General features: G+C 38.7%; 1 protein-coding gene across 1 annotated transcript in view; it reads left to right on the top strand.

The window, feature by feature from the left end:
- The window catches only part of CTNND2 (catenin (cadherin-associated protein), delta 2), a 573271-nt gene that overhangs the window by 423507 nt on the left and 126019 nt on the right, over nt 1–23745 (top strand). Inside the window, exon 10 of the mRNA XM_009325000.1 lies at nt 8586–8769. Within this exon, the coding sequence (XP_009323275.1) occupies nt 8586–8769 (184 nt within the window). The remainder of the gene's footprint in view (nt 1–8585; nt 8770–23745) is intronic.

Here is a 23745-nt window from a genome sequence, read left to right as displayed (position 1 = left end):
TTTGCCGTACGATTCTACAGTATGACAAAGTTTAAATTTTACATTTTAGCATCACCTACAGAAAACATTGTCATCATTTCTAGAAACCAGAAGTGATTTCCAAACAAATTCAGAGCAGGAATTAATTGGCGTTTTATAAAGTCTTTCTATGAACCCATTGTGCAATCACTTACTGAGACACCAAATCTTCACAGCCATTTTCCTGGAATGGTAAAACCGGGAAGGTAAAAGGCTGTACAGCTCGCACCTGTAAGTTGTTGGGAAACTGATTTCCAACCTATAGGCTACGACATCTTCAAGAAATTCCAGAGCCATCCAAAACACAGCCTATTTATAGCTCATATGTAACGGCAAATCTAAAAGTAATTTAACAAATGGTGTAGTTTTGCTTCAGAAATGATGCTGTCTTATCAAATAACACTTATGCAAACAATATTGACAGTTCAGTTGAATCATTTTATACAAAATCTATTACAATTTACCGTCTAATTATAAAACAATCTTTGCTCCCTTTCTCAATATGCTGTCACTATTTTGGCTCTGAAAATGGGAAAACCCAACGATAGGATTTGTTGTATTCATGAAGAGTCATTCTCAACTTTTTAATGAATTATCAGATTAACTACTTCACCCCCTGCTGCTCCCAGTCAAATAAGGAGAGGTTTTAAAATAGATGCCTTCTAAAATCTTCTGCCCTGCTTTCTTAGCAACAGGCTGGGGCACCGATTTATTCTGCAAGTTGTTGCACTCAAAGTATTGTTACAGGTAAAAGGGAACGTACTGATAAAACGGCGATACAAAACCCTCCTCAGTTTGGCAGTGCCTGTTTCCCTGGAGGTGAAGGGGGGAGAGCCAGAACAAGTCACCGGGGTGCCGAGGTCTTGGCTGGGAGCAGTGCGATGCCCCTGGCAGGGGAGTGCCTCTCTCTTAGGGGTCTGCCTGGGGCTGGTTTCATCAATTTTCCCGTCACAGCCTGCCTCCTTCTCCTTGCTTCGCAGGCAAATTCCCATTCACTTGTCCTGAATTTACCACACTCAGTCTCAGCACAAAAACCAAGGCGGTCCGATTTTGCTCTCCTTTTCTCTGTGGCACTGGGACCACTCCCATGTACGAACCACATCAACTTCCAGGTCTAAATGGGAAATAACTGTTTCCCTTGTACAGTCAGTGAGATGCACCTGCTATGGAAAATTCATTCAAGTCGCTTTGATTCATAGGGCAATGAAACCAATTTCATAATTTTCTTGTTAATACACTACCTAAATGATTTTCATATTTATTTTTTTTGCTTTGGTCAAATCTAAATTTAAGAGGACATCTCAAACAAGGCAATCTGGAGTGATAAATAGAGGGCATCTGTTGCAGCATATGGCCTGACATAACAGCTGCATTGAACTTTCTCAGCAAGTAGTAATCCTTTGGAAAAATTCAACTCGGCATAACACTTGCAGTTTAAAGCCACTCTGTAGTTTGAAATGTTTACCATTTTGCAACACAGAAAAATTTTCTTTTGAAAGTAGTTTTTGTTTTGAAACAGATCTGAATATTTCACTTTTTTTTTTTACAAAATGAAAGTTTGAGGATATGCGGAAGCATTTTCTTTTTCTGATGAAATTACTGTTTTTCACTGTGACCATGAGTTTTATTTTTATTTTTAGGTTCAGAGGCCAACCGCCCCCTCCCACCCCCCCAATCCTATTTTCAGTGCTGTCTTTATCTTATATAGCAATTTTAAGATTTGGCTAGTAAATAAGTGTTTTGGTTTGGGGTTTTTTTTCTTTTAGTAGGCGTACAGTGAGTGACCTTTCACTTTGCATGTGAATTTATAGATAGGACTAGCTTCCTAATTGGTTCTTACGAGAAAGTAGTTTGGTACTTAGAGCTGTAAGTTGATATTCAGTTTTAAGTATAACATTTTTGTTCTCTGTGTTAGTGTCTGTTACCAAACATACATTTTGATTTTGTGTGCTATAAAAAATTCTTCAGTAAAATGTGTAAGTACTGGGGAAAAAAAAATCTTTCCATTCATATATGCATCTTTGTTTGGTTTCCTTGTTTTCTAATGAGGTATTTCATTGTGAATGGTATTGCCATTAGTCATGTGTTAGGATGAAATTTTGTTTGAAGACAGTTGACTTATTTTTTCCTCTGTTTCTCTCACTTAGAATTAATTGCTGTTGGTTTGGCTTCTGTGTTTTATGGGACCGGTTTAATTTCATCAGTTAGGAGAACAAAAGTTAAGCAGCAACCACTGGTCTTTCCACAGTAGCTAATTCAATTCTTCCAGTAATTCCTCTACTGCCTAACATTAAAGCTAATGACTATCTCACATTCTTGTCTGACAGTTCTTCCCTTCACAGTTATACGTTATTTTAAAGTTACAGCAGAGAGAGAAGAGCAACATTAGGCCAAAATTCAGTCCTGTGAGAAGAATACAGACTTTTTCGGTTAATGCAATAGTCTTTGGACAGGATTTGTTTGCAAGCAATATTAAAATCCATCCCTCCTTTTTGTTTTAATAAAATCCTAGATGTAATTTTGGAATGAAAAGAGCAGTAATTGAGAAAGAAAGAGTTAGCTTTTCACAGGAAATGCTTATATTACTTATATTATATGTAGTCCTGTACTTATATGTAGTCAAGATCAAGCTGTGTTTGTTCGTAATTAAAAAAAAAAAACCAATAATCTTTATTCTCTTTTGCCTTGTAAGGCTATGAGTGGCTGCAAAGGGAAAAAAACTTGTCTGGCTGCAGCTTTGCTTGCTGTTCCTTAAACTCCTGCCTGCTTATAACTTTTGCTGAAACCCAGTCTTTCTCAATTTACACTTTTCATGGGTCATCTTATACATAGACAGAAAATCACCTCTGTGCATGTAAATAAGTGAATTACAGGAAGGTGCGCGTAGGTATTCATTCAGTAACCAGATAAAAAATTATTTCAAGAAAATTGGTGCAACTTCCTCCTCGGTTATGCCGATTTTAAACTTATTTTTAAAGTGTGCTTTTAAGGAGCTGTCTTATGAGCTGTGAATTGTTCAGGTACCAGAATTCAGATCAGCTACTTTTTGTTTCCTACAGAAAGTCTGTTACCGAGACCAATTCCTCACCTTGACGGTTGAGCTAGCTGTGAAGTCTTCTTGCACTTAGTGTTAAGAAACGCTGTTGTGGTTGGTATTCAGCATCTTTTAAGCATATCAGTTAAGTTTTCCTGAAGTTGTGGGGTGGCTCCTGTGCTTCTTAAACACCAGTTGCATTTAAGGAGATGTACATTTTTCAGCCAGATAAATGATTTCATCTCTGTCCCTGCCCTGAACTCAGCAGAACTGATGCAGTGCATCAGAGCCCACACCCTGCTGCCACGGAGCGGACCCAGCTCTGCAGAGCAGCGTTGCAATTACAGGGGGGGCTCCGAGTGTCAAAGCTGCAGTAGGAGCCGGCAAATGACTTCTCTAGCACTTGAGAGCTTGGGGTAGAAGATGCTTTTCCTAAGGACTCCAACAAAAGACCCCATGTGCTTGGCTTCTGTGCAGGGTGTTTAGCTCTCAGATTTCAATCTTAATTGTCATGTTCATGAGGGAAACTCCCTGTAGTACCCGTGTACCTTCAGCGTATAAACAAAAAAGCCTGCCAAAGCCATGTTCGCTCTTACTGGGATGCAGGGTGTCCCAGCTCTACCAAATGGCACTCTGCATCAGTCCATGACCAAACATTTAAATTAAGACGGAAAAGAAAAACCTAGATGAGTTGGAAGACTTTTAGATTTTTATTTTTAACAAAGAATATTAAATAAGCAAAATCTTAGTATAAATTTAAGGCTGACTTAAACATACCAAATTGAGAAGAATCAAAGTCTTGTTTCTCCCAGTAATATTTGTTTACTTACGATCCTTTCACCCTATAATTTATTTGGCAAAGTACATCTTTTGCAGCACTTTATTTATAACTGTAGTCTAAGGGGCTTGTTTATATATATAAAAGTCATAATTTGAGGTATAATATTGTTTAGACTTTCCTGATTTTGCACATGCTTTCTTGCTAGGGTGATACTTTTTGCATGGAAGTGTATGATCTCTATTTTCTTAACTTTGAATGGAATAAGGATAGCATGTGGCTCATCAAGTCCTTAGCTATATCTGACTATAGATATACATATGCAAGTACCAGTTCTAAGTAAAACAATGGCGAAAAAATGCATTGAAGAGTTTAATCAGGATGAGTTTGAGCTCCAGCCTGATTCAGAGATTATTTTTTTTTGGCTCAGACTGCTCCATTAAATTGAGTGTCTTCAAATTTTTAAAATATTTTGCTTTGCTTCTTTAGGGTAAGTGATGCGGTATCTATTGCAATAGCTTAATTTATGTAAAAAGGAGTGCTGTTTCTATGCTGAAAGCATGGTGGATAAGTTCTGTCTGCTAAGCAGTAGTAACATCTCATCAGCCTGGACTGTGCTGTTAAAAGGGTTGGTCTTGTCTTCAATCTTCTGGACTTTGGCTAAGAGAAAGATAAATAAAAGTTTTCCTGGTTCTCTGTTCTCTCAGTTCCCTCTTCCAGTGGCAACAAACTTAAATTGCCTTAGCTAAGATCTATGTGTAATTTTCTTTATGAACTATATCTGTACAGTTATATCTTTGAAAAGGTTGATTATAACCTTTTTCAAAATTTATAACCAGTTTTTAAATTTAATTGTCGCTATGTGTGAAAGGCCTTCTTAGAAAAGATGATTTACATTTAGTGCGTAAAATAACCTGTTGAACATAGTAGATGCATGGCCTCCGATAAGCTGCTCCAGAAGTACAACTTACAACTTAGTACAGGAATATCTCCATAGCAAGCATTCCTGTAGATTTGTCTAAGAGTCCTTCATCTGATGTCTGCAAGACTAGTAATTGGTACTCAGACCCAAAATCCATCTTCCAGCTGGAACCAGCTGAATGCTTTCAGTACCAGTTTCTCCTTAGTTTTAAAGTCAAAATGAGATTGCAAGATACTTTCGTGCACTTCAGTTTGTTCTACGTAAGGGTGAAAAACTTCAACCTGCAAATAGATATGATCAGTCTGATGTAGCTATTTTTCTCTTTCTACATAGCATCCAACACAACCTAAAGTGATCTGCAAATGGGGAGACAAAATGCCTACTCTGAATGCATCACAACCTTAAAAGCAAGGAGGAAATAAGATACTATGAACGCAAGTGATTGAGTAAAAGAATATTCAACACTGACCTGATTAGTTCCTTATTTCCCCTTCTCTCCCAAGAGTCAGTCTATGGATGCTAAACTGTTGAGTTGGACTATTGAGTTGCTGGATTAACAGCTATCTTCCAATCCATATACAGCAGGATGGGTCCCACTATTTGTGGTGAATTACTGGTATGCCGAGTCTGGTCCCTTCCCTTCCTGTGGGCAGCTGTTGACACACAAATGATTTAGGGGGCAGTCGAGGCACCTCTGAGGCTATTCCAAACTTGAATATTGTGCTTGGAAACCTAACTCAGTCAGGGCTTTCAGGGTAGGGTGGCAAATGATCTCAGTGACCAGCTCCTTACTATAGTCTTAAAGGGCATGTAATGCATACATGCTCGAAAAGTATGTTCACAGTCATATGGAGAAGAGGTAGCTCTATAATGGAAGCTACCTCAGGTAAAAGATTTATTTTTTTATCACTTCCCCTTGCAAAGTCAAGGGAATGGATCATCTTCTTAGACTCCACATAAATCTAGCTCCAGGTCATCCGCAGCAAAAGTAACGGGAAGTGAATTGCCAGTGCCCTTTCATAATTGCAAATCCTTAATTAAGGAAGGGTACAAGGAGGCACTTAAAATGCTAACCTCAGCAAGTAGCAGACTCCACTACTTGTGAGAATAAACTAAAACTTGTCAGAATAAAATTGGGTTTTTTCATTAATGTAGTTGGTAGTACTCAGAGACTTAAAATTAGATAAAAGGCGTTGTTCTAGGGTAGAAGAAGATTGTCTTACTCCTTAAAACCACGTGTGAGGTACAAAACCTTTGAAGACTGCCAAGCTTACTGGGCAGTGCCATTTTGCTTGATTCTGCCTTGACTTACAATCAGTTTAGGAGAAGGTAGAACAGCTAATTTAGTCTGGTGATCCCTTCGCTCTCTTACTGTGAAGGTTTAATTTCCAGTTAGTGAAACCAGATCCCACTTTTTGGCTCTTGGGAGAATATGTAGGTTTTTATTTGGGTTTGGAGCTCACCTGTTACTATGGCAGTTTATTGAGCAAAAGCTCGTGTGCAGTGTCAAGTGGGTTTTAAATAGAGAAAAAAGGGCTTAAAGAATATTTCTGGGCATCTCAACTATTGCTGAATACCAACTTACCATGATGTTTATGCGAGTTTACTTTTAATTAACAAGAACCTAGAGTGAATAGAAAATAGTGTATACGTACACATTTTTAAGCATTTTGCTAGACAGGGCTCTTATGTTTCCTGCTTTTGTATTTTTTTCTGCTTTTCCAGTTTATGACTAGTTCTTTAAGCCCAAAGTACTGTTTTGTTGCCACCAAAGCACTCTTTTCTGCTTCATTTCCAAAATAGGACTTCACAAAAAAGCAACATATTGTCTTGCGTAAGAACTAAATCAGACCTTGAAGGGGAAAGATTTGCATCCTGATTCTCTACTTCTTTATCATGCACATCATTTACACCTGTCCAGATAAATGCAAAAAAAGGCAACCACGTTGTTTTTTCTACTGACTAAAACCAGCAAAATACTAGGTATTTCAGGAATAGTAGATGTGCCAATAAAGCTTACCAAGAACAGGTCATAGAGAAGTGAGTATAAATATCTTTATGAAGGTCTTTATTCCTTTAAATACAATATTACTTTTCATAAAGGCATTCAGAACAGAATTCGAACAAAGACTCTTTTCCCTTTAAAGCAGCAATTCTTAAATGAAAAAATGAACAGTATTCTTATTTCTACTGGTTTGGGGGTTTTTTTTGGTCTGTAGCTAAAGTCTGTCAGTTTCTGCCTGTTTATCACATACAGATTATTTTAAGGTATGGGGGTTTTTTTATTGATATGCTAAGCAAAATCTTGCATAACTGTCTTTGCATGCAGTTCCATGTAAAATAATTAAAACTTGAAATTCTATAACTGAAACAGTCTCCCCATCGAGGTAATTAATTGTAAGGGGAAACCAAAAAATGTAGGTTGATTCCTGTTAATTACACCTCTCCTTCAGAACGCAGAATGCTAAAGAAAGCCTTGAGCAAGTGGTGTTCTTGCTGCTTATATTTATAAATGTCTGAGTCTACGTTCGTAAGGTCTTCAGCAACTTCCTCCCACCACCACTCGCTTTGGCTTTTGATAGTGTAGTGTTCATATTTGTAACGTCGTGTCTACGATGATGATAGTCTTTCTCTGTGTTGGTTCAAGACTTGATAGCCATAAAGGCAAAACTGAATTTTTCCCCTCACGGTTAGGTGTGGGCCCAGGCTACTGTCACTACAGGAAGGAAAGTAAGAAGGAGTAGGGTTGGACTAGACAGAAGAGGATGTATGTTGGCAAGAGGAGAGAGAGGAGGAGGCAGGCTTGCTCTTACAGCTGCTCCTGGGAGGACATAGCGCAAAATTAAAGACCACTGCTTCTTCAGAGCAGCGTATTGCCCTCTGGCTTCCCCCCGCACTCACAGCTGCCCAGCAGCAGCAGGCTCTTGGCGCAGCACAAAAATCAAATGTGCTTTTCCAGCAAATATACAAATATATATGAGGAAATGAAAAGCGGGGTCTCTTTTGCCCCCAGCAATTTCTTGCCTGCTCTCTGTGTGGCACATCTGCAGTGGCCCTGATCCTTGCGGCTGTGCTCAGAAAGCTTTGGCTCTTGATTGCTCTTCCTTTTCTTTGGCACATTATGAATTTTAACAGAAGGGTTTTTTTTTAAATTCCAGTACATCTCCTGGTGAGTTGCACCATTAAACTTGTTGTTTCTGTGCAAAAATGGTAGTATTCTGTAACTTTGTATAGTAAAATATTTATGAAATAAAAAATGGCCAGGATAATACCATACTTCCATATCAGGTTGTGAAGGAAGTCTTTTTGCTTGTAGTACCAACTAGCCTAGACAATACATTCTCCTTCATTACACTGAAGATCACAGAAAGAGTTCGGGGTTTGTTCTCTCAATGCGTATCTATCTACAATGATAGTCTTAGCATAAATCAGAACCTATTTCCTGCTATTGGCTTTTATTAATTTTATTTTGAAGGCAGAAATCTGAAGCCCAAGCCCTAAAAAAATACATGTAATACTCCTTCATTCCACATGTGGTTCACAGCCTAAATAAGCCTAGATCATAACGGGCTGCTCAGTTTTTAGGCTTAGCTCTGAGAAATTTTCAACGTTGCTGTGACTACTTGTGTATTCAAGGCTATATTCCCACTGCAAAAGTCTGCAGGTGTCATTCAGCCCCATTTACAATGTAGTCTTAATTTTTTTCTTGACAGAAACAGCTTTATTAAGCGCACCAATGCTGTGAAATGTTTTGGTGGGTTTTTTTTAAAAGGAAACCTATTCAATCTTTTTTGCAGTAAGTGTTAATTATTAGTCATTTGCTTTTTTTGTAGGAGTTCTCTGGAATCTATCCTCCTGTGATGCACTGAAAATGCCGATCATCCAGGATGCCCTCGCAGTGTTGACCAATGCAGTGATCATCCCTCACTCTGGATGGGAAAACTCTCCGCTCCAGGATGATCATAAAATACAGCTCCATTCGTCACAGGTGCTGCGCAATGCCACTGGGTGCCTAAGGTGAGTACTATGAAACATTTGCTTTGCCTTAATCATCTTGCTTTGGCTTGAATTGTTATTTCTCATTCTTAGGCATCTGCAAAGTAAATAATTGGTTTGTGTGTCAGCAAAGACAATGACTTTCAGTGCTGTAAACTTAAAGCTGGAAATTAATTAGAAAACAATCTTCAGGCCATTCAAAAAACAATCTCTAGAGGTGCTGCTGTGGGTTTTCCATATTTCTTTTCTTAACAGCTTTGGCCAGTCTTCTCATCCAAGCTTGTATATTACAGATGTTTTTCTCCTTGTAGATTGGTCCCAGTTCCCAACTGCTTAAGTGAAGTCAATATGTTTTCGCTATTACACCCGATTTAATCAGCACAAAAAGTAATGAAGATGCTCAAAGAAGTAACATGCCTTACGGGTTCCAGATGCCATTGCTGGAGTTATGATAAATAAATAAAGTAGATTTTTTCTGCTCTGTGAAAATGAGGAATGGATTTCAATAAGAGACCAATCAATTCAACATTGTGCAACTAGAATACTTAAACAGATCCTTAACAAGTATGGTATTTATTTATATTTATATTTGTATGCCAGACTTGTATGTGCAGCACCAAGGTGCACTTACATAAATATGTGCAACATGATCTGTCCATTCCTAAAAATCACTGTAGATGTGAGAAAGAAAATATGATGAGTAAGAAGAGTTTCAGTTCTGACAAAGCCTTACAAAAGGATTGAGTCATAGCAATTTCTGAATTCCAATCCATATCATTTTGTTGAAATATTTTAACAAATTAGGCATGTTCTTTTAAGCATTTTTTTTCCCTCCTTGTATATTGGAGATTCTGTAATCGTATCTCAGAGACATGAAAATCGATTAATTAATATTTTTACATACATCACAAAAAAATTGTTAGGTGAATAGTATGTATCAGTAATACAGTCTAAGTTGTATGCCGCATTCAAAGCAGATACCCATCAAAGAGCTAAATAAAAAAAAACCATTGATTGGGAGGCAAAGTAAAATAGCAGTATTTTTTACATATCTATAGCAAGCACCTTTTTCTCTTTGTGCTGTTTCATCAAATGAACTGTCTCCCTTTCAGAAGTAATATCTGAAAAGCTTAAGGGAAAAAGTGATAATTATTGACAGTTTATATGTAATCAGAAGAGAATGAAATATAAAAGGTAGTAACTTCCGTATTGCAAATATAGTTGTATTGGACTTAAATGCAAGTATGTATATGTGAATACCAGCTATGTTGGGATATGTGAGTGAAGCTAGGAATTTGTATCCGAGTTGTATTGATTTTGAAAAGAGTCTGGTAGTATAATTGTGTTGCATTACGTTCAAATCACTAGAAGAAAAGTTGCTCAAATCATTGTGACAGAAGTCATTCCATAAAGACGTGTACCGTGTTATACTTTTCACACTTCCGATGTTTAACCTGTCTCAGTTAAAAAGCTGCTTCTAAAAGAAGTGTCCATTATTAATTTGGGGCTTCACGGTGCCTCTTATCTGAACGGGCATGTTCAGCATTGGTCTCCCCACACCATAAGCTGTATCTTCCTGTTAATTTTTCCCAACTGCTTCTCAGGGACTGACGTCCATCCCTGATCCTGCAAACCTCAATTCATCCTACCTCATAGTTGATGGATTCGTTGCACATTGGTCTTGAAATCTTTCTTCTTTTTTTTTTTTTTTGTGAGTGTATGTGCACGCCCATTTGCAAACTGATGTGAGCTTACTGTAGCCTGCACGCTGGGTCAACTTGAGGACATGTGGCCACATGAGAATGGTATGTTGCCTGATCAAATACACACTGCTTTGCAGCAAGGCTTACTACCAAGTGCTTGATGGTACACTGTCATAGCAGAATGGCTTCTGGTCAGCTCATGCAAAATAAGCTCATATCTGCCTGCAAAAGACTGTGCGTATTATAACTCTTGAATCCTTCCCAGGTAGCTGTAATAATTCGAATGGCTGTCCTGAGCAGGTTGGTCTTCCTTCTAAATCCAGGCCCTTCAACCATAGTACGGCCTTTTAATATCTTTCTGATCTCAAACCCTCCTTATTTCCCAGATGCACCTTTCTCTACTCTCTAACTGCTTCAGATATTTATTTGGCCTTCATCCATCTTCTTTAGATAATTTCATCCCACGTAGTCTGTGTGGATGCTCTTTGGCAGAGCCAGAACATTTGGAGAGGGTTGAACTTACTTTTGCTTCACACCAGCAGGAGCTTTCTCGTTTACCTTTCCCCAGTCGCTGTTGAAAATCTCTCTCTCTCTGAACAAAATGTCAAGTTTGAGTTTGTGCAAGGAAGAAAAGTGTAAGTTGACCTCTGAAATGGTGACTGGATTCTTGTGTTGTATTCAGCTAAGATAATGGGACTGTAGGATGGAGGAAATAGTGAATGCCAGAAAGAAGAGATTAGAAAGCTCTGTGTTTTACTGGAGATGACTGGAGTAGTGCATGCTCTGTGCAGGTAGTACCTTAGCTAGCGTTCCTCAAATACCCACCACTCCCAATGAACTGAACAGCTCTCACACTCTCCACTTGTGACTAGTTACAAGCCTCGTATTTCCATTTCAAGATCTCACTGGATGGGGAGGTAATGAAAAGCAAGAAGATGTAATGGCATTGCTGGCTGAGACATGGCTGTGCTTACCTGGTAAATGGAAAGTCCATTGTCATCTTCCATGGGAGAATTTCTTCTAAGACTCTGGTTTGGTTGTCCTTCGCCGTTTTCTTTTTCTCTTTTTGTTTGAGTTGTTTTGAAGTTGATTTGAAGGGACACCGGTCAGTATCAGTTGCATCAGGATTATCAGTGACGGTGCTCAGTGTCATAGGAAAAGTAGCTGTCTTCAGAATACTTGACAAATGCTTCTAAATCTCTGATGTTGACAGGTTTCAGAGACATCAGGTTGTATTACGTAAGGTTTAATGCTAACAAATACGCTAGGAGGCTTCTTTTTTTTTCAGTCTTCTGTGCCTTTGGCTTTTTGATGCATCCACTGTCAAAAGCTTTAAATAATATCTGATAGGTGCTGTAATACAATACATTCCATATACAATACTAATAAACAGTTTGCAATGGCCATTATTTAGGAATAGTCAGATCTTTGTTTTGTGTTTTTCACTACAGGATATGAATTATTATTCTTTCTGCTGATCTTCCCTTTTCTCAGTTTCTTGATGAGAGTTTCTTATGCTTTTTTAATTTAGAAGTTGGCTATTAACTACAATTTTTAGTACTCTTTTCTGCTTATTCATTATCATTCTTGAGCAAGTTCTTAACACATTTAAAATTATGCTATGTGGTGCCAGTACTGCAACTCCAGTCGCACAGTAATCCAGCTGAAATCAGTATGAAATCATGTGAAAAACAGCAGCAAAATCGGACCTTCTTTTCCTATTGTTCTCTTCTTTCCTGAAATAGATTATTTACAAACTCCACTTCGAATACTTCTGTGATTTGGGGGGAGGTGAGGCTTTAATACAATATTGTACTAATTAATTTCACATAACTTGAATACTTTGAAACGGTTTAGATAATTCAAAGCTCTAAATACTGCGTTATACCTATGACTTACAAATTTATTCTTAGTACTCATCTTTCATAAATTGCCAGACCTCAGTGTGACGTGCTAGAGTAATCACCCAATTTACTTGCCTCCCCACTGAGATACTACTACTTTACTTCATTAAGCTCTGTGAAAGTTTGAATTTTTTCCTTTTGGATTTCAGCTGTGACTTCTTTATTTGTGTTAGGGAAATACTGTATCTTTGATTTATAGTTTCTGATTCATTTAGACTTATTAGGGAAAGTCAAGTGAAAACTTAAGTTTGAATCCCAGTTATTTATAGGGGGGTTTACAATCCCTAATCTGAAATTTAGAAATCAGGAGGAGACATGTTGTACAATGTTGTCTTAATCTGAAGTGTCAGGCTTACTTATCACCAAACTAGATCTCCGTCCAAAGACTATCCGACAAAATCCCAGACAAAATCTTTTCAAGAGTTTTTGTCCTGATATACAGTCTGAAGCCTTGTTTTTTCCTAGGAATGTAAGATGAATTTAAGTTAATAGAATCTCATCTGAGGACTTTAAGGAATTTTAAGATTTTACTGCTTTAAGATTCTAATCTGGTTTTAGATTCAAAATCATAAAATGCTGTGGTTTTCTTTCTTCCGTGTTCTATTTAATTTTTCATCTTACAGTGAACGTACGGGGCAATTGTGAAAATCAAAGATCTATTAAAGTATGTGTCTTCCCACCCCATTAGTTGATTAGAAATTGTGTGGGAGAGTAACTCAGGAATTTTTTGTTTATAAAGCCCCATACCTTTCAGATTTTCATACTTCATACTTTCATCCTTGCCAAACCTTTCACAAAATACCATGAATTATTTTTCAACTGAAAAAAAATACATAGCAAGCTCTCAGAGTAGAAAAGCAAAGGGGAAAAGTGGTTTTAAAACATGAATTGAATGTAACTGACCCAGCAGTATTTTGTGGATAGATCAACTTTTGGAAGGAACAAATTACCTTGTTAAAACAGTTTGTGTTAACCGTGATGCCTGAATATCACATGTTTTTAACTGTTTTGTGGATGAATGATCTGTTCCACAGACATTTACAGCTAATGCATTTATCCCACTGTCTTATTTCTGCTCCAGTTCTCTTCTAAGCATCCAAAGTCTGTTGATTCCTATTCTAGAACCTTCTATAATCTGTTTTGAATATAACATTCTGCTGCATACTGACAAAAGAAAACATGGGAGCAGCATAAAATATATAGCACAGACTGTATATCTATCATCTGTTTAGTTTCTTAAGAAATATACATATATATGACGAAACATTCTTTTTTATATATATGAAACATGTTTCTTAAGAAACTAAACTGATACATGTACATATGTGCATGTGTATATACATATAGACATAAAAGGGCTGATTATCGAAGCTAAAATATGTTTCTGTCTTTATGGACTGGTGCAAGCTCTGAATATCTTCAGTTGGGTATAAATGGAGCTGGCTTCTTACAGTAGGACCGGGACCTTGGCTGCTGATTTTATGATTCTCCTCCTATCAGCAGAACAGTTGTGTTTTGTCCATCACCGTGTATGCTGTAGTGGATATAGAGATGTTGGGCTTGCCAGCCCGTCTCAGTATCTCCCTTGCTTTTTCTAGAGCCCAGCAGCTCTTCTCAGGCTGACCTTGCAATCTTGTGCATCAGATAACAAGAAAGCCCATGCTCTATTAAGAAGCCTGTCAGAATCCAAAGTTAGAACAAAACTCATATTAATTGTGTGTTACCACTGGCAGCCTACTCAAGGGAGGGACTTCTACTACAAATGGTTCCAGCAAGCAAGAGGTATGGGAGCGAGACAACTACCTAGAGGGATACTGAGGCAGGGTTATCCACTTGTAGAGAGGAAGCTGTCCAAATCCAAACCCACAATTTTTCCTCCTCTTAGCCTCTTCAAATCCAGTCTTATTCTGGAGAGAGGAGTAATCACCACTGTTCTTGTCTTTTTAGTACATTTAGAGCTATTAAAATTACAAAGCTGGTGTAATTCACATCCAAGGACCATCAGATCAGTAGATTTGATGCCAATTATCTAGCTACATTCTATGAATGTCTTGTGGTGAAACACGTTATATTTTACATAGTCTACAGAGTTGCACACCATGTGTTAAATCTCATTTGGCCACAACTAGGATGTTGAATCAGGTTAGCGAGTTCATAAACTCCAGGGTTCTACTGGCTATACTGGTGTGTCTGTTGTTAAACAAACACATGCTCTCCTGACAGCTCTCCTCAGCTTGGGAATTTCTCTAGGACCTGGAGATGGAAGTAAGTGCAGAGGAAAGCCTTGTCAAGAAGCTAAGGAAAAGCTTAGTTTTAATGTCTGGTTCTGTGAAGTTCAATCCCTTTTCACTAAAACTTAAATACGTATTAAAATTATACCATTTATGCTCCTGGGTCCCAGCAACAACAAGCTGTGGAGGAACTGAGGGGGTAATGTCAATTCTCCATTATTTTGAAGAAACCGAGAAGGATTCCTGACATGTACCGTATGAATGACTACCGGATAATTTCCAATTTAATATAAATGAAGGTATCTTGATCACAACTTCTACATCTTGTCTTTGCAGTTAAAGCTGCATGGCATATTGCTTACTTTTAAATATATTAGCTCAGAAGTTCTGTATTACTTGTACGCGATGAATTTTAGAAAACTGTCTTTAATAAGCTTGATAATGCCTCCCAGAGTACCATACGGGAACATAGTTCACAGGAGAGAAAATGAGCTGAACTGCTGTTTCTTGTCTTTTAAAACAAGATAGAAAGGAGTAAACTCTAAGTTGCATTTACCTAATGGCAGGCATTTTAATCAGTGAGTAGGTGTCTATATAAGAGCCTGGTTTTTAGAAGCTTTGAGTATTTCTAGACTATCACTGACTTACCAGCTCTGAAAATCATTTGTAGTTTCGATGTTGTTGATGAGTTTAAATGTCAAATTTCAGGCACCTCAATTCAAAAGTTTCAGACAGGCTGCTTTCATGAGCATGAACTATGCAAAATTTATTTTTAAAAGGGCCTAAAACTTTCACTAGCTCATGTATAAAAATGAACTGGTCTTCCAATCACAAACCAAAATGGGAAAAATCACAGGAAATTAATAAGAGTCAGTCTGCTGTGGAAAATGTATTTCACCTTTTCAAGAAGCTGAAAGGTCCAGTCTCGAAAAAAGTCACAAACCAATCGTGAGAGGCCACAATGATTGCATCCCAGTTAAGCATAAAGTTTCAGAGGCAAATTTCTGCAAGATATGAGAGAGATTGTTCCTTACTGAATGCTGCGATCGTTCAGAAATGTAGCTGAAATAAAAATCTAATGTTAAGATTCGGGGAGGGGACGACAGGGGAGGAGGGAGAGTATGAATAGATCAGTGTCCTCTGATTGCTGCTGTAATATTTTTATTCAGAAGATACTCAAGGGAAAAGTACCAACAGAATTAAATGTGTAGCTGTGTCAGATACTTAAGCACCCCACTTTTTCTTCACAGTGCAGTTACTCCCACTTTGCATATTCATGAACAAATTTATAAGGTTTATACAAGGTCATACTGTATTAATTATAGCAGTGGTATTCAAATAGCACTCTGAAGTTTAATGCTTTTTCAGCATTTCTGGTAAAAGCATTACTTCAACCTATCAAATTGATGCTAAAAATTCCACATAGCTCTGGAAGTTCATTCTGGGCTCAAGTTGATCAAAATCTCAACCAGAAATTTTGTTTTTAAACTGATGTTATGGAATGTCTTTGTATTCTCCTTTGGTCTGAAAAATAGTACAGCATAATTCCAGACACTTTTTGCTCTCCTATACTTAAAAACATGTGACAAGCTTTGGTGGCGTACCTCCTTCCTCCATCATTTTGTCTGATAAGAGGTACTGGGCTGCTCTGCCTAAATCTGCCTTCAAACGCAGAAGGAACTCCCAATGTATTGATTTTGCACTGAGAGAGCCAAAAAGAGATCTGTCAACATCCATCTTCAAAATATTATTTAAGTGATCCCTGGGCAAACGAGGAAACTCATTCATATTTCAATGGGGCTTCATGTTTGGATACAAATTAGAAATATTGGACGTATATGTCAGAGTCTGATAATTTAGGACCTAGCTGAAATTTAGTTCCTATTCTTCAACTAGGATCTTTTATTCTCTTTAACATGAATGTATGTGGGTTTTTTAGGGAAAAAACCCAACAACTTAACTGGGTGCCATACAGTTATAAGTATTTACTTGTTGCTGTGGCAGGAGTGTGTTCTTCCTGTAATTTATTAATTTACTGTTGCTGGAAATTATACACACACATATGAAAAGAATGAATGTGCCTCAGTACCTCTGCTTTCATCTTATTATATTCTTAGGCTCAGCAGCGATGACAAAACTATCAACTGCTGCCTCTTAGGCTGAATGGCTTATGGTGTACCCTAGCCTTGGATTAGGGATGTGTTGAATATCTCATGTATGTTTTGAATGACTGACTATTTTCCCAGCTTTTGATGGTTTTAATTCCTTTCAGGTTGGATGTCTGCTGTTAACTAGTGCCTAATGTGAAAATGAAATGGCCTCTCATATTTGCATGGTTAGGTAGTGTTAATTTACATGTCCTTCTGTCAGAAGCTTAAGCCATGTGGATGTGAATGCTCTGAAAAAAGTGAAATTGTTTGTTTTGTGAAGGGGCTTAGATTCTGTGGGGTTTTTTTTTTTTTTCATTTCGGAACAATTTTCCTTTATGGAATAGTGAGTGTTAGCTTGGCAGACACTGTAGTAAAGTATCTGAATCTTGGTGGCCTGCTGACTTGATTAGGGCTGACTCCGAGCCCAGCTGACTACAGCGGGCCTCCTTCTCGCTGGCCAGCTGCAGAGCTGAGTATCACAGTGGCAGAGCTGTTTTCTTTTGGGGAAGAGTCCCCAGGCCTGTGTGGCATGCATGTATTTTAGAAAGTGTCAGCGCGTCCATGCGGTCACTGCATGGGAAGCTGAAGAGATGGAGCCAATTCTGTCTCAACTGTCTGGGCCCATTGGGCAGAATCACAAGGGCCACAGGTGTCAGTGGGAACCAGAGTGTACCTCTGTTGTTGCTTTGCTGACTGTCCAAAATCCTGGATAGTCCTTTTCGAATGGGTACTTTGAAAAACTGGTATAATCTGGCTCCACAGGAAATATTATTTGTCTCAGCATGAGAGAAAATCTGATCGTGACAATTCTGTTGCACCACTCATGGTCATGGTGACTGATGATAGAGGATGATGTTTTATTTACCCAAGGAAAATGAGAAACACAGTCATCCAGAGTTTGTATGCCCACTCAATTCCACCACAGATACTAAAATAATATTCAGTAAGGTTGAGGTTCTTTGGTGCTAATCGCTTGATTTGTATATTAACTAGATTTTCTCCTCTTAAAACATTTCTAGGCAATATGAAAAAGGAACATGTGAAAACATATGGCCCTGCATAGTGAAGAAAAGGCAGGGTGTACTTGTGCAGCTTTCCCTCATTATCTTATGATAGATTGCTTCAAATCTGAAGAAACTTCCCCTAGGAGTGAGATCATTTTGTCTCTTTGCTCAGTCTGAGGATTTTCAGTAGAGAGATCTGTATGAAGTGCGCTGAGCTTGCTTCATCCTTCTGGATAAGCCGGCCAACATCACAGAGTAAACGTTTTATCACCCCCTTTCAGAATGTTTTGGGCATGTGAACTGTCTGACTTCAAGCACAAGCGTAATTAATGCCAGCAGCTCAAGTTGAGCCAGTGCTCAAGTCTTTTGCTGCGAGAAGGCTTTGATGGCATTCCGCATTTCTGCAAGTTGGTGAGCTACTGAGAGCTCGTGAGAAACGCTCTCCGGTAATATCCTTAGCGCTGAAGCCCTAAGACCTGCATTCCCCACTAACCACACTTACAAACTTTGTTACTTTTATCTGTTTTGGAAATATTTTCCCGGGAAGCCTCCTGATGAAGTGAGTAAATAAATAAAAATATGGCTCTTGGGGAGTGTGTTGAAATAGGCTACAGACTGCCAAGCCTGCTTAGCTTACAGTCCACTCACAATGTCTGAGCTGAAGGCTGAAAAGCAGCAGATCATTTCTGGATGTCATCTTTTGTGAAACTTTGCCCAGTGAGTGTTGAGCTTGTGTTCTTACTGCCACTACACATCTCCATAGAGGAGTTTTAGCACTTTGTAAGATTTTTCCTTGAGTAGAGAGGACGATCTAATGAGAACACTTTGAGAAGGGAAGATGAAGTCCATTACTTGCAATCAAATGGATTTCCCCCCTTCTGAGAGGATTAGCAAAGTGGACAGTTAATTTGGGGGTAAACTGAGACTTTTATAAAGGCTGAAGTAAAAAGCATGTGATGCCCGTCACTAATTTGGTTTCATCAGTTTTATTCAATTTGAATATTTCTCCGGACATGATAAAAACTAACACTCTCACACATGGAGTGAGAGGGTTCAAAGCTAGCGCAAGGTGCAAGGTGATGCTGATTTCCAGCTATAGCTCACTGATACGCACACAGCCTTGTGGACACTGTCTCAGAAAGGCAACAGCAGAACAGGACGAGAGGATTTTCCTGTCTTCTGCCAGCAAAGTCTGTGCTAAGTTTCTGTTTAATATGGCAGGCAGAGTGGAAGACTTCCCTCTTTAAAAAATAGTTAAACAAAGATACCAGAGGTTTGTGTGGTTTAGGGTTTTTTCCTATTGCCTTCCCTAAATTAGCTTCATATTCTATTTTCAAGTTCTTTCCCTTGGAAAGAATGAACACATTGTATTTAAAAAAAAAAATCCTGTATTTTAACTGGATCTGCATGTACTATATAAAAACATTTAACATCTGCCTGATAGTATTTTTAGCTGGGATCGCACACTACATACAGAGGATTTCTGTGACAAAGTACTTCTGAAGTATTCATCCTAGTGTAGCGTTTTTACTTTCACAACTCAGTTCTTTTTGTCAGGTACTCATTTATTATAGTTAGTTGGTTACAGCTTCAGCGTTTTCCCTTGAAGGACAGTAGCATTGTGATATGCCTCCTCCTCTTCCCCTGCTGTCATTCACCCATCTTTATATCTGATTTACTATGCACAAAAGTACAATACTTGGAAAGTGTTTTAAAAGAGAGAGTCATAATGGGGCACAATGTAGGTATTGTGCATATACAAATGTGGGTGATTTTTTTTTTAATCCACTAACGAGGAAAAATATATAATAAATTAGGAAATAAAAATATTTCATTTACATCAAAATACTCATTCAATTCCCTGGGTTCTTTTTATAGAATTAATTTGTGTTGAGGCCCTTTTTCAGTAGACTGGTCAAATTGATCGATTTTGATTGATACCTGCTGTCTTTGGTTGCCAGACTTCATGCTAAGAGGGAGTGTCTTCTATGCAAATATGAGAAAATATGCACTATCGTCTGTAGTTTTGGTAGTTACCCATGTGTTACAGTTAGCTGCTTGTGCTCACAGTCTGGTTGCACTCCAGGCTGCTCAGGTGAGCACTTGCAGTCAATGGGTAGACCTAAGGCTGCCTGGCCTTGGGCACAGCTTGTGACCTCAGAAGTATTTAGGTTTTGTAGCCCCGCAGAAATGAGAGATCTCGTATTTAGTTAACAAACTGGGTGGGAGGCCATTCTTTTTATAGGCCATGTGATAAAGGGGGCACAGCAGAGACAAATTACTCTGTTTATATTCACCTACAGCATGACCAAGTGGCAGAAACAAGCATTTACGAGTTTGCACGAGTATTTGCTGTGCGCAAGAGAATGATCAACCCCTAGGACAAGCTTAAGAAGGAAGATGCAGCTTTATTAACTTCACGCTAAGGATGGTGATGTAACTAGGATGATGTCTTCTATGCTAGACATCATCTGTCTTGGAAACAGCATAGTCCGCCTTAGCCCACTCCTTGGCACAATCGTGTCACCCTTCACTGTCACTAGGTTGCAGAGGTTACGGAGGACAAGAGCTCAGTACCAGTCCCCACACAGGCACAGGATCCACCAGCAAAATCAGGTGGAGCGTGGCTGCCGCTGGGATCACCAGCGCTGAAACAGGGGAAGGGGAGATTCACGTGAATGATGAATTTTTATGAACTGAAATTTTGCACGATTTACAGGAATGATGTGGGAATTTTTAATTCTTTTTACAGGGATAATGCGTTTGCTTTTTTTGTTTTGTTTTGGCTTTACTTTTGAGAGGACTGGTAATTTTGGTTTTGCCTTCAGTTAGATTGTAGAAAAGTGGACTAAAAGAGTCTTTGGGCACTGAAATAATCCCAGATTTCCCAGAATGTTTCGGTTTTTTTCATTGAGGGTTTTTTTGTTTGGGTTTTAATCAAGAAAACCGAGGTACCCAAAGTTAAGTAGGCAGCGTCTCCACCTGGGAGGAGTTAAGGGAAATCAATCACATTCCTTTGATTATAAAAGCAATTTGTGACTTGTTTTAGGTGGCTTGCTTAACTAGGCACCTGAATTAAGTGCTGGATGTGTAGATGCACGCTACTCCTGTATGTCACATTTGTGTATACATAGATGACCTTCTGTAAATAATCAGATTGTTTTACCATTTGCTCCTCCAAACCTATAGGTACTTTAAATACTTTGATATGAATATTTTCTAGAATGAAAATATATCATTACTTGTTAATAACTCAGAAAGAAAGATGTGTGTGCATCTGTGTGGGGGGTTGTATGTGTTTATATCGCTATACGCTTTCTTTTTTTGGTACTGTCTCTGGACTGAATAACAGCAGTTGGTAGTATTTCTTTTCAGAAAGTAGAAAGTGACTTCATTAGCACAAACATTTTATTCTAGAAACGTGGCTCCACATATCATAAAAACGCATAGAAAGCATTAACTGATTAATTATGCTCCATAATTCTCCGACATATCTCTGTCTAGACTATAATGGATGCAGTATTGCTTCTGCCAGGGTTGCATTTTGCTTTACCTTCTTGCAGACATACTGCAATAAGTGTAATTACTAAATAGGGGCTAATTTATGTAAACAAATGTTAGTTTTTCATAGCATGAGCCCTATCATTATGTTTTATCGCTAGTGGATGTGTTATATAGTCAGCCATTCTTCAAGGGCTTGGGTAGAGCATAATTATAAATTATCTTTATGCTGTAAACTCGAAAGATTTAGAGTTTACAAGGTGAAAGTGTTGTAATCCCTAGATATGATGATTGTTTCCTCTCCTCCAAGTATGTGAGAACTTTAATTGATCATGCTTTAGCAAAGTAAATATATCTTACTTTGCATAAGGGTACTCAAATTATTTTGTAGTTAGTACACGGAGAGTTTGGGGGATGTTAATGCAAACCACATCTTGCACTATCAGACATAACAGGTAAAAACAAATGTGTGAGAACTGGAATATTTTTAATACTTTGATAACTGTCACGTACTGGCCTTCATCTATCAAAAACCTTAGAGGTAGCTGCCACACAGTAAAAGTAATTGACTTCCATTGCTCCTTATAAGCCAAGCTAACCTAATGGCTCCCATTCTTAAATCGAGTGCAGGAATTTATTATGAGGGTAAGAGTGAAACTATCCACCAGTTTTCTTCTTGGTTTCCAATAATACCGATAGTACCTTTCCTTCCTTCCTTTCTCCCTCCCTCCCTCCTCCCTTCCTTAAGAAGGAGAAAGAAGAAAAAAGAAAAGAACGAAAGAAAAAAAAAAGGAAAAAAGAAAGAAAGAAGGAGATTGATCGTGTTTACAATGACATTTAATAACCGGAGTTTTTCTTGGTGCAGACATGCAGCGGTTTGGGGAATGTGACTCTTGGCAGGCATCTAAGCCTATTCATTCCTTTCCTGCTTAATCATTCATTTCACACTTATTCTTCTCTGTTGGAGGTCTGTCCTTGTGCTGTTTGTTTCGTAAAGTTCATGTGTTCAGTAAAATATAAATGATTTCCCTATCTTATCAATAATAAATACTTGTTAGTGCTCAAAATCTGTAGTGAGAAACAGAACGGTTTCCAGCAGATGCCAGTTTGAAGTTTGCTCTGCTCCTTTCATAGTTCGTGTGAAATGAATTTAGTGACCTCGGCACAATTCCTGCTACTGTCTCACTCAAAGCGATACTACTGTTGCCAGTCCTGGATACCCGGGCAGGAAACAGGAATGATGTTGGCAGTAGAACTGGAAGGCTAACTTGCAGCACTGGGTAGGTGTACCTGCAGCAGCTTCACATCAGCGTGTTCAGCCAGCGGTACAGCCTATTGCATTCGGTATAAACCTCCTGTGGGCCTGGCCTATACATTTAGATTGTTACTCTCATCTGTAGTGGCATACTTTCCCTCTTAACTTTGGTTGTTCACAGTACCTGCCTATGCTTTGGTCATTTCTCCTGACAGCAGCACCAATGTGTCCTGGCAGTCACAAATTCAATGGATTTTGAAGCCTCTGTGCAGCTGCTTCACAGGAGAAGGGTACTTACTGAATTTAAAAAAAAAAACTTGGTGAGAACTTGGGAACAAACCACCCTGTTGTACAGGAAGACTGGAAATTGTGGCAGAAGAGTCACTTGGGTAAACAGAAAGCTTCCTGAAGCACAAAAAGAGACCAAGGAGTGGAAACCAGAACAGCAAAGGAGTATGGAAAGCCTTGGTTCTGCTCTTGGAGATAAAATGAGGAAGATCAAAGCCCAGCTGGAGCTAACTAGGGACACAAAGGGTCACAGCAGTGGATTTTACAGGCATATGTATCCTGAAAGCAGGAAGAAGTTGAGGGGAACGTGAGCCCATTGATGCATGGGGAAGACAAATTAGTGATGGACAAAAGGGAAAAGACTGAAGAACTCAACACCTTTTGTGCCTCACTCTTATCAGGCAAATCTTGCTCTTAGACCCCTGTACATTTCAGCATGTTTTAGGAAGGAGAAGGAGAAGCCAGCAATGGGCAAGCAACAGGTTAAGGACTATTTGGAGAAAATAGATATATTCAGATCCATGAAACTGGATGGGATTTACCCAAGGGTACTGCAAGAGAAGCTGGTTGATACAGTTGTGAGGCACCTATCATACTGGTGTTTGGGGGAGGTGTCTGAGGACTAGAGAAAGGCTAAAAATTTATCTGTCTTTGAGGAGAACAAAAAGGACAGTCTGGGGACCACCTTTACCTCAAACCCTGTGTCGTGGTTTAACATCAGTCGGCAACTGAGCACCACACAGCCGCTGGCTCACTCCCCCCTTCCCCCGGTGGGACGGGGGAGAGAATCGGAAGACTAAGAGTGAGAAAACTCGTGGGTTGAGATAAGAACAGTTTACTAATTGAAATAAAATAAAATAGTAATAATAACAATAATAATAAAAGAATATACAAAGCAAGTGATGCACAATGCAATTGCTCACCACCCACCGACCGATGCCCAGCCAGTCCCCGAGCAGCG

This window comes from Pygoscelis adeliae, unplaced genomic scaffold (genome assembly GCF_000699105.1).
Source record: "Pygoscelis adeliae isolate BGI_AS28 unplaced genomic scaffold, ASM69910v1 Scaffold86, whole genome shotgun sequence".
Taxonomy (NCBI): domain Eukaryota; kingdom Metazoa; phylum Chordata; class Aves; order Sphenisciformes; family Spheniscidae; genus Pygoscelis; species Pygoscelis adeliae.
This window is presented reverse-complemented; position numbering and strand designations above follow the sequence as displayed.